Here is a 12206-nt window from a genome sequence, read left to right on the forward strand (position 1 = left end):
AACACCAGAAAATTCATTTCTGTTAGTTATTTCTCCTCTTAAAATTGCTATTTTCTCATTTGGGGGAAAGAAATTGAAGTAACAATGGTGCTGCTGTGAGGAAAACCATGGTACAAGAGACGAGAAATCATAGAATCCTTACATTGAATCCACACCAACGCTCCGAACAGCAACCCATCCAGATATATCCTCACTACCCTATCCCTATAACTCTACATTTCCAACGTCCAGTACCCCCAGCCTGCACACCTCTGGACACTATGAGATAATATGGCATGGCCAATCCACCTAGCCTGCCGTGGACTGTGGCAGGAAACCGCAGCACCCGGAGGAAACCCACACAGATACAGGGAGAATGTGCAAACTCCACACAGTCTCCCGAGGGTGGAACCGAACTGGATTCCTGGTGCTTTGAGGCAGCATTGCTAACCACTGAGTCACTGTACTGCCCCTTTGTCATAAGATTTCCCTTTAATTGGAATGACTGAAAATTAAAAATGTCCTCATTCTGACAAATTCCCTTTAAAGAAGTGGTGTTTGTGTTATGGCAGTGTTTTGATGAGTATGCTTGGTTGATTTTCCTCCCTTGTGATTACCACTCAGGTGTATGGCAACCCTTTTACATCAGAGGTGGGGGGCACGGTCTCTGGAGCTGCTGCCACTCATCATTAGCATTGACTAATTGGAGCAGGCGTGCAAGCTGGTGCCTCTGTGAGGTCTTTCCAGAGCTCAGCCAAAAAAGGCAATATTTCCGAGTCCTGCCAAAATTGGTTATGAGATTTTGGAACTCGGTTGTTCTGCTTGGCAACCACAGTACTTCAGCATCAATGCTTCTTGCCCTTTGGTACTCCCAGCCTAGCTTCCACCACTTTGCTGTCTCACAAATGTCCTTTAGGGAAGGAAATCTGCCATTGTTACCCAGTCTGGCCCACATGTGACTCCAAACTCAAGGCAATGTGATCGATTTTTAATTGCTCTCCGCAATATCCCAGCAAGGCACTCAGCTGTGACAAATAAGGATGGGGAGCAAGTACTAGACTTGGCACCAATGCTCACATTCTATGACAGTTTGTTTTTATCTAAATGTGATTTAAAAAGTCACTCTCTTTTCAAAACCTTTGTCATCTCTTGGCCACAGCACCAGGGACCCAGGTTTGATTTCATCCTTGGACAACTGTGTGGCATTTGCACACTCTCCCTGTGTCTGTGTGGGTTTCCTCAGCGTGCTCCAGTTTCCTCCCATCGTCGAAAGATGTATAGGTTAGGTGGATTAGCCATGCTAAATTGCCTGAAGTGTTCAGGGATGTGCAGGCTTAGATGGATTAGCCATGGGAAATGCGGGGTTACAGGGATAGGGTAGCAGGTTGAAGCTGAGTTAGATGCTGTTCAAGGAAACTACCATTCTCCCCTGGTCTGGGCTACATGTGACTCCAGACCCGATGGGCCAAACATCCTCCTTCCACAATATAGGGATTCTGTGATTCTATTCAGCTTTCTCAATCAGCTCACAACATTTTCTTCCTTTCCCTCCTGCTTTCTGCTTTATCATCTTATTGTTAGTATGCGATTTAAAGATTTCCTCCCAGTATTTCTTCTCCAAAGGGGCTACAGGATTGCGTGAATGTTCTGAACAAAGCAAACTTTGAACTGTTGTTTGAGATAAAGCTTGCAAGGTATCTCTGTAGTGCCTTTCACACAATAAAAAACTCTAAAGGTACTATCCAGGTAATTAATTACTTTGCATTTGTTGTCACCGCTGTGATATGGGAAATTCCACAGCCCACCTCAGTAAGATCCAACAGCAGCTATGCCACAGCGACCGGATAATTTGTTTTTCACGAAGACTGAAGGATAATTCCTCTACTCCTCTTCAAAATAGTGCCACAGATCCTTTACTTCCAGCTGCAAGGGTGGACGTGGCCTTGGTTTAGTGTCTCATCCAAAGGATGGCACCTCTGACATTGCAGCATTCCTTTGGTACTGTTCTGGGGAGTCAGCTAGGAATATTGGCTCAAGACTGCAAAATGGGACATGAATCCACAGCCTCATGACTTTTAAACAAAATAAAAACTGGGCTGTTCACGTTACCACAGACTGCTCTTCAACTCTTGTGCACTCTCTCTCTTAAAAGAAACCACGACAAAATATACCTTGTAAAGACTCCACAGTCAGTAATTCAGTGCAAAGTGTTTAGAAATAGTAAAGAATTGGTTACCTGGTAACAACCTCGTTATGTTTTATTTTTATGATGTTTTGATTGGTTGCCTTAACTCAGTATGCACCGGTATAACCCTTTCCTTGAAGATTTTGTTAAAGGATGTTTTTGATTAATTTAAGACTCCAGATGAGTTCCCAGTTTGAACTCTGATTAGATTCAGGGGTGACACGGTGGCTCAGTGGTTAGCACTGCTGCCTCACAGCCCCAGGGATCTGGATTTGATTCCACCCTTGGGCAACTGTCTGTGTGGAGTTTGCAAATTCTCCCCGTGGCTGTATGGGTTTCCTCTCGGTGCTCTGGTTTCCTCCCACAGTCCAAAGATGTGCAGGCGAGGTGGATTGGCCATGCTAAATTGCCCCTAGTGTTCAGTGATGTATGGATAGGATGGGTCTAGATGGGATATGCTGAGGATTGGTGTGGGCTTGTTGGGCCAAAGGGCCTGTTTCCACACTGTAAGGGTTCTATGATTCTCTCTCCATTCTTTAACATCTGAAAGTTACATTTGTACAGCACCTTAAACATGACAAATCACCTTGAAGTATTGACAGGAGCACAATCAAACATAACCTGAGCATCTTAAGAGAGAGAACAAAGAAGTGGGAGATAATTCCAGAACTTTAGAGACCCAGACAGCTAACACAGAGTGTAGAGAAATTAAAACTGGGATGAGCAAAGTCCAGATGTGGATTGAAGAGATCTCGGAGGATTTCAGCTGCGAGTGGGAGGGCGTTGGAGTTTGCAGTAACAGGGACAAATGGGGCATTTCATAACAAGGGTGAGAATTTTAAAACTGAAACTTTGCTGGAGTGGCAGCTATTTTAGAAATGATGAGGTGGATTTGATGTGTTGAGATGTGGGATGCAACATTTAAAATCAGCTCAAGTCTATGGAATGTGGAAAATGAGAGATTGGAGAGATTTTTTTACTAAGTAATTATGGGGACAAAATAAGAAAGTGGAGTTGAGGATTGTCAGGTCAGCCGTGATCTCATTGAATGGCAGAGCAGATTCGATGGGCAGAATGGCCTACTTCTGCTCCTACATCTTATGATCTTTTAGAGATGGGTGCACTTATCACTTACTTGTTAAGCTGAGGCTCATCGTCACACTCCTGAAGTCAAATAAGGTTGAGCAATGAATGTGCATTTCCCAAATCCTGTTAATGAATAGAAAAGAGTCTAGGCCAAAGGCTTGCACTGGAAGCTGCTAGATGGGGATTTCATTTGACCTGCAGTAGCTGGGAGCTACATTTCAAGTATTGGATCATTCCTTGTGTGAAGAAATTCTTCTTGAACCTATCTACTACTGTTTGATTGTTTCCCGCTGGACAATTTCAGTGCTTTTGATCTACAAATCAGAAACTGGTGAATAATTTAGAAAGTCCCTTCTGGTATTTTTCCATAAATTAATTTCTTGATATGTCGTTCTGTTTTCTTCCTTGCATGCATTTTGCTCATTCATTCATGGGATGGGGGTGTTGCTAGGTAGGCCAACATTTATTACGCATCCCTAATTGCCCAGGGTGTAGTTAGGAGTCAACACATTGCTGTGGGTCTGGAGTCACATGTAGCCCAGACCAGGGGAGAATGGTAGTTTCCTTCATTAGTGAACCAGTTGGCTCCCCCACACAACAATTGACAATGAATTTATAGTCATCATTAGACATGTAATTCGAGACTTTCCTTTTCCCCGCCATTGAATTCAAATTCCACCAGACACTCAGCTAATGTTCCAGGGACACAGATTCAAATCCTGCCATCGCAGGATTTGAATCTGTGTCCCTAGAACATTAGCTGAGTGTCTGGATCAACAGTCCAGCAATAATACCTCTAGGCCATCACTGGCAGGCAGTGACATAGTGGTACATAATGAATCAAAGTCTAAAGCTCTGGGAATGAGGGTTCAAATCCTGACGTGGAATGCAGCTTTTCAAAGCCCCAATAGAGACTGTGTTGAACTGTTTATGAAAATAATCTGGTGGTGGGGGAGTGATTTTTCTTTAATCACCCCCTCAGGATGGCACATTTTAATTCGACGATGCATGATACTCACCTCCCGTCCCTGTTTCCCTCAAAATTAGATGAAGGCCCATCTGATTATCAATTGAGTGGGCATCTGTGTCCTCATCCTTTCACCACTGATAGCCCCCCACCAATGGAGAGATTGTACTTCCACAATGTTTTATGGGAGGAAACAGCCTAGTGCTATTGTCACTGGTCTATAAGCCCAGAGACCCAGTTAGTGTTCCACGTTTGAATCCTGCACTGGCAGATGGTGGAACTTGAATAAAAATCTGGAATGAAGAGTCTGATAATGACCATGAAACCATTGTTGATAGTCGGGGGACAAAAACCCAACAGGTTCATTAATGTCCTTTAGGGAAGGAAGCTGCCATCCTTAACTCAGTTTTCAGGGAATTTCAGGATAACAGTAAAAAAACTGGCTGTATCAGGAGGGTTAGCTACACATAAAGACATTGGGCTGAATTTTCCCAAAGTCTGAAGGCATAGACTACAATGAAAACATTGGGAGAATACTGTGAGAATGGAAAAATTATTTTCTCGACATTGAGAGAGAAATAAAGTCAGACTATTCTCTTAATGTTTTAACAGCTGGATAAAATTCTGGTGAGTATGCCAAAGGATCCTATTTGCATGGATTAACATCTTATTGACTGAACTGGCCTGATTTTGATTCAGCTTGGTATTTCCCCGAGTATTAGTGGGAACTAAATGCCAACAATTTCCAATGTGAAAGTCAGTTACCTTGTAGTTAGCTGGTGCCCCTGCTAGGTTTCAATGTTGGCCAGTCTTCCCTAACCACTTAAGGCAAGCTCAGTGAACAGCAACAGGCTGTATTCTCTGCCTAGGGATCTCAACATCAACAACGCCCCAGCCTTAGCGCACCACCAGGATCCAACTCAAACTGACATATAATACAGTTCAACCCTTCAATACTGCACTCTGGAGCTCATCGGCACCAATGCTATTGCCACATCACTGAGCACACAGGGACAGGTATCGATCTCATGATTCGGATTAGGATACATCTCTGGGTTCATAGCTTGCTTTCTTCATGCTCACTCACTTTGCACTTACTTGGAAGCTCACAGCATCGCTGTCTTGCATTTTAACACATCAAATCTGAAAGTCAGAGTTGAAATGTCTAATACTAAGGGTCATGTGTTTAAAGTGAAAGGGGGAATGTACAAAGGAGATGTGAGGGGCAAGTTTTTTTTTTAAAAACACAGAGTGGTAGGAGCCTGAAACACGTTGCCAGGGATGGAGGTGGAGAAAGATATGATCAAGAGCATGAAAGGGACTTTGGGGTAAGCACACCTTATGCAAGGAATGAAGGGATATGGACCAAGAACAGGCAGACGGGATTAGTTTAATTGGGCATCACATTCGGCCCAGCATTCTGGGCTGAAGGGCCCATTCCTGTGCCCTACTGTTCGGTGTTCTATGAGAGTTGTCTTTCATCCATTCAGGCATGGGGCTGGTCTGTTCTTCACCAGGAAAGATGGTGTGATGTCCTGAGTGCACGCGTGACAAGTACAGAGATCAGGAAGGGTTTGTAGGTTAGCATGAGTGACAACCATTGAGGGAAGATGCTGCATGCAATAGTGAGAGTGGTAGTGGGTACATAGCAGACAGAGTTAAGTATGATCCTTTCTGCTATACCATGATAATTGAGCTCTTGAGTGACCTCGTGCTATAGAGAACTGTACAATGAAAATAACAGAGCTTATAGAAAAATAGGGTTGGGGCAGGCCATGAAAAATATTACTCAAAATCAAAACAAATATAGTAGTTAGCCTAACATAAACAATTGCACCATTTAAATAAATGTTAAATTCATATCTAATAATGAAATAATACCACAGATTTAACATTTTACCTGAAAAAATTTGAAGATAACTTGTTGGATGAGGAGGGTGATTTTGAGGTTTCTGAGTTGTTAATGCAGGGCTGAGGTACATCGTCATCATTGCCTTCAGGTGCAGTCGTAATTGTAGGGTTAGGACAAAAAGTAATTAATCCAGAAGTGGATAGCCATGGCTCATTGTCTTCTGACTGTTTTATGGGGGTTGGCTTAAAAAAGACATACAATTTTTGCTGCTTTGCTATTTTTCTTCTTTCATAAGATGTTCCTAGGGTGCCAAACAAGACCGTGTTCCACGAACTGATACCCTGCTGCATTCTGCATTATAATCATTGCCTTCTAAGAGCTGCGACTGCTTCTCAACTTCCCTCAGGATAGAAAACAAAAGAGAAGTGGGAAGCTGTCATGGTGCAGCATCGTGGACTTCTTCTTCATCTCCAGCTTCCATTTGCCCCTCAGCGACAAGTTGCTGTAGATCATCTATAGAGATGTCTTCACAGGGGGACTCAAGCAGCTCTTCAACATCCTCACTCCACACTTCTTCAAAACCAACTTGCTTTGTAAGAGCAACACAATGTTCTTTGATTCTTGGGAGCTCCTCCCATGGTTCAAAGCCTTTAAAATCATGAATGAAATCTGGGAGAAACTTCTCCCAAACTTCATGCAAGCAGTACTTACTGACATCACCCCAGGTCTTTGCAATAATATCAATAGCATTCTTGAAGTTAAAGCTTTTCCAAAATTGAAGAATGCTATCCTTATCCCCCTCAGTAGCTGCAATCAGCCTGTTAAATGTGCATCTTAAATAATAAGCCTTAAAAACAGCTACTACACTCTGGTCTGTGGGTGAGGGAAAAAGGTTGTGTTTGGAGATAGCAACAGCACTTTGATGTTTTCGCAAAGCAATGGTGGGAGAATGGCTTAGTGCATTATCTAGAATGAGGACAATCTTGAAATCCAATTTTTTTTCTTGCAATAATTTCTAAAAGCATCAACAATAAGGTCAGAAAAAATCTGCCCTGTCATCCAACCTGTCTTGTTTGACCTAGAGTAGATTTAAGGTAGCCTTTCAAAGCATGTTGGCACATTTTGTACATCACCGCAGGATGAAGCTTTAAGTCTCCACTTGCACTGGCACCCAGCAACACAGCCATATGATCCTTTGCCACCTAAACCCTGGAGCATATGCTTCATGCGTAGAAATGTAGGTTCTTGATGGCACTTGCTTCCAATATAAACCTGTCTCATCCAAATTGAAAATTTGATTTAAGTTGTAGCCTTCCTCTTCAATCAATTTTTTCACTATGGGAGGAAATGCCATCACATGTTCCTCACCTGCATTGGCAGCTTTGCCACATTACTTGACATTATGAATTGCACAGTGGTCCTTAAAACCTGCAAACCAGCCACTACTAACACTAAAGGCAGGCACATATCATAGAATCCCTACAGTGTGGAAGCAGGCTACTCAGTCCTTCAACTTCACACTGACGCTCCAAACAGCATCCCACCCAGACCCACCCACTACCTTAGACACAATGGGCAATTTAACACAGCCAGTCACCTAACTTGCACAGCCTTTGGACTGTGGGAGGAAAACTGGGCAGCCTAGAGGAAACTCACGCAGACATGAGGAGAATGTGCAAACTCCAAACAGACAGTCACCCGAGGCTGGAATCAAACCTGGCCCCTGGCACTGTGAGGCTGCAGCGATAACCACTGAGCCACCACTGATACACATCTGCAGGATTTTAGGCTTTTTTTCTTTAGGCCTTCATAAATTGACAAGGCTTTCTCTTTTATGGTGAGAAACCTGGTCCCAGATCACTTTTTTGTTTGATCTTCTAACCACACACTTAGAAGCCACTCTTATCTCCTCAAATTCTTTTGGCTGTTTTACCTATCACTCAGGCTTGTTCCAACAATACAGCTTGCTTTAATTTTATTTGCATTGTCTCTAATGACGCATAACGCAAACTCTTTTATTCCTGTTGCACAAACAATATCACATATTCTTTCACTATGTTCAAAATGCTTTATAACATCTAGCTTCTCTTCAAGTGTGTGTTTTATTTTACATTCACCACCTGCAATTTTGCCTTCTTGTAAACATTCTTGTTACTTTCTCCTCCCATATTTATGCATAATACAGCAAAATGTGCAAAAAAGAATGAAAATTACAGTGCACCTCTCAAAATGCACTTCACAACAAAGCACGTGAGTTAGCTGTACTTGTGATGTTGACGCGGAGACTCTGTTGGTATTGTATTCAATGTAAACATTGTATTCCTTTATTCCTTTGCGCACCGCGACACTTAGAGTGTTGGGGATGGAATTGCGTATTAGCCAATACATGTATGCGTTAGTTTGTGTTTTACAGACAGCGTTCACCAGTTACATTAATTGTGTTACAGCCAATTTGGATTGACAAAACATGCATTGTAGCAGAAAGGACTGTATGAGGTACCAGAGAGAAGATTAACCTTGCGACATAGAGACCTTTTTTGTGGTGTTGCTGTACATCCTTCGGCTCTGTAAATACCACGCAGGCCTGGGTGACTCCTTCAACCAGGCCAGCAATGTTTGAAATGGTGCCCAGCTGGGATTGGATGATAGAGCAGGCAGGCTCGAAGGGCAAAATGGGCTATTATTTTCTATGGCTATCAGTATTCCCCTTAGACCCGACCATGCAATTGTCCCAGCTCCTCAACCATGAATATCTAAATGCAATGTGTTTGTGGCGTTAGGATCCCATGTGATACTATTACTGTATAAATAAGAATCCAGACTGAAATCTGGCCTGACAGGTCATATCTAGATTGCTTTTGGTTCAACAAAGTGGTCTCTCACTGCAACATTTGCACACAGCGCTGCAGACTTTGCTTTATCATTAAACAAAGGCCCATGACAAAGAAAAGATAGAATGGAATAATCCAAGTTCAAAGATTTTAAATATACAATCAAATTGTAATCCCATTAATCCCAAATGCTCCTTTATAAATTGAATAGAAACTGAACTCCGCACATCGAATACTCATAGCAGCATTTATGTATTTAAGACCTTGGTTTTACGTAACTTGTGACTTCAGCTCTTAGATTGGAGCTGCAGATAGCTTCTTCCTGGAGCTATTGTAAATTGCTTAAATGTACTCAGCTCTAAGTAACCTCCTCAGGGTTTTATCCCAACACTTCTAGTTAAAGACTAACATTAACTCCTCACTCTGATGTGACCTTGTTTACCTTATATTTTTCCCATCTTGGGTGTACTTTTCCACACAGACATTCTATTCCAAGGACTTCACAGGATTTCTCCACTCACAGCCAAAACGAAACTAAAACAGTGGCTTTCTCCACAACAACCTTGAATGCCCTATACTTCTAATAATAGGTCACAAAAGATTAAATAAATAAATTCCATGAGTACTACATGCAAAAAACTATTCACTCTTAAGCCAGGCCTCAAATATTGCTTTGAAAAAAGAATCACATTGGGTACAGAAATGCATACATGTTAATTATTAACTTTAGGCTCACAGAAAACCCATTGGTTACTAACTCGAAAACCAGAAAAACAAACTCACGACAAATAACACATACAGATTGCACAGTTTACATTACTGTGACCAGTCAACCCATCACAAGTGCACACACTGGTCCACTTCTGGGACACTAAATACAGCAGCAAGATTCTAACCAGGACTTTTAAATTAAAGCTAGGTCATTCACAACCAGTATCAGGGAGTTTTTATCTCCACATAAAGAATATTAAAAATCTGGAATTCTCTCCCTGTACATGGCTGTGGATATTTGACTAGTTTGCGCTCTCAATACTAATGTTTCTGATAATAGATTTGATGAAATGTCAACTTTCTTTCTCCCTCCACGTATGCTATCTGAGCATTTCCAGCATATTTATGTTTCTGTTTTAGATTTCTAGCCTGTCAGTAGATTTTTTTTTAATTAGGTAGACATATTGAGGAATATGAAACCAAAATGGGTAAAGTGAATTTGAGACTTTTATCAACCATAATTTTATTGAATGGTGGCCCTGACTCATGCATTCATTCATGGGGTGTGAGGCATCACTGACTGGACTGGGATTTATACCCAGTTGTGCAAAGGGCAGTTAAGAGTCATAACATTGCTGTGAGCCTAGGGTCCCATGTAGGCCAGACCAGGTCTGGATATCAGATTCACTTCCCTAAAGTACACCAGTGAACCAGATGAGTTTTAATAATAATTAACATTGCCTACTTGGTAACTTTTTAAAATTCTATCGCTTTCAAATTCTGTTATCTTCTATGGTTGGATTTGAAGCAATGCCCCAGAATATTAGCCTTGTGTTCTGGGTTACCAGATTAGTGACATTGCAATTATGCAACAATCATTCCCTCTGCCGCCACGTTTAAAAACTATTAATAGTGACAAAAAAAGACCAAAGCAGCTGGAAAAGCTTAGCAGGTCTGGCAACATCGGTGAAGGAAAAAAACAGAGTTAACATTTCAGGTCCGGTGACCCTTCCTCAGAACTGATTATTAACTAAATAGTGAAATAGTTTTTATTAACTAAATAGTGATATTTTGCTAGTAAATAGAACAGAGCAACATTTGCAGGGCATGCATCTATAGAGAAATTGATGAACAAAAAATCTCATGTTATCTGCCCACGGTCCCACAGCTCCCCAGATTCAGTTCCATGATATTTGTGCCTTGGTTACTTCTAGCATGTGCATTTCGAGCCACCCCTACTTGGATTTGTGCTGATTGAATCATCCATCTCTTTTTTTCTCTCTTTCTCCTTTCAGTGGAAGAGGAAGTACTCGAATGACATGAAAGAAAATCCGAAGCAATTCAAGAGCCTTCCCACAAGTGCTTTGCCATTTTGCTGCCTTACTTCATGGTTGTCATTGTTTAAGCATAACCCAACTGACCTAAGGCTGGGATTAACTGAGATCACAGCTGCAGTTGAGCTAAATTCTTTGTCCGTCTAGTTGTTTGGCCAAACTGTTTGCTCCAGTTGTCCTGGGAAATGCTGCAGATGCCACTATCTGAAAGCTAATATGGTGTCAAAAATTAAGGATGTAGCTAATTATGTTTTATACACATTTAACCAATCTGCTGTTGTGCTGCAGTCAGTTCACTGCTTGAAGAACCCAGACCCTTGATCAGAATGTCAAACAGTCTGAAGTGGAATGATATTTTTCAATGATATATTTCATTTATAGATTTGAACTGTTCTATTTCTTGCTTGTGATAGTGACATTATTGCTGTTAAATGCACATATAACCAGCTGCTGGCTTTGAAAGAACATTTGTGCTTTTGTTTTTCCTGGTCATAGTCATTCCAGTTGTTAAGTAACAGCCTTCTTTGCTGCCACTGTGTTGCAAAATCTCCTGAAGTCTTCATGTTTCTATTTCACGCGGTAACGCTGAAGAGCCGCGGCACAGGTTTTGCAGATGTAATAACAGTGAAACTGCCTGTGTTCGCCTTCATTTATCCGCTGTGTAACACAGTTCTGGCTGGAGTCTGCACACGCACAGAATACCATGGAATTCCAGAAGTTAATGTCAGTGATTCCACCCTTGACTTGAGAGTCCACTGTTGAGGATTAACTCTGTGCCCCAGATAGTAATCAATGAATTGGTGAGAACTTCTAACGTTGTTAGTCTTACTGTGAAAACCCTTGATACGTCTTGTTGGATGAGGCATAACTGGGAATTTTTACTGTGTACTAACTTCAGAATCATTGCCAAACTCCTCGATGGCCCTACGAAGCGAAGTTGATATTTGTGGAATGTCAAATTTCTCCATTAAGAATAAAAAGGAATTTGCATTTTTCACATTTTCTTCTTAACATTTGTCTATATCAATCTGAATCCACTCATATCCACACAGTGTAATAAATGTAAATTGCAAGTGAAGGATCACATGTTTTTAACTGTCTGGTCTGCTGTCTGTGGAATTACATCAGGCTGCTTACCTTGCTTACTGATGTCACAGTTACCTGGAGATACTCTTGACTCAATGTGAGATTTCAACACTGGCTATCAAGAAAGAGGAGTAAATCACCACGGAGATTATGGTCACCACAGTGAGAGGTGTGG

At 41.7% G+C, this 12206-nt stretch overlaps 1 protein-coding gene across 5 annotated transcripts in view; it reads left to right on the top strand.

Moving 5' to 3' along the window:
• Nucleotides 1-11940, top strand: part of LOC125446708 (CD276 antigen-like) — a 312391-nt gene extending 300451 nt beyond the window's left edge. For all 5 annotated transcript variants that reach the window (XM_059640089.1, XM_048520440.2, XM_048520439.2 and 2 more), the window contains one exon: nt 10907-11940. In XM_059640089.1, the coding sequence (XP_059496072.1) occupies nt 10907-10934 (28 nt within the window). In that variant the 3' untranslated portion in view covers nt 10935-11940. The remainder of the gene's footprint in view (nt 1-10906) is intronic.
• The last annotated feature ends 266 nt before the right edge of the window (nt 11941-12206 follow it).

The sequence above is a fragment of the Stegostoma tigrinum genome, chromosome 36 (genome assembly GCF_030684315.1).
Source record: "Stegostoma tigrinum isolate sSteTig4 chromosome 36, sSteTig4.hap1, whole genome shotgun sequence".
In the NCBI taxonomy this organism is placed as follows: Eukaryota; Metazoa; Chordata; class Chondrichthyes; order Orectolobiformes; family Stegostomatidae; genus Stegostoma; species Stegostoma tigrinum.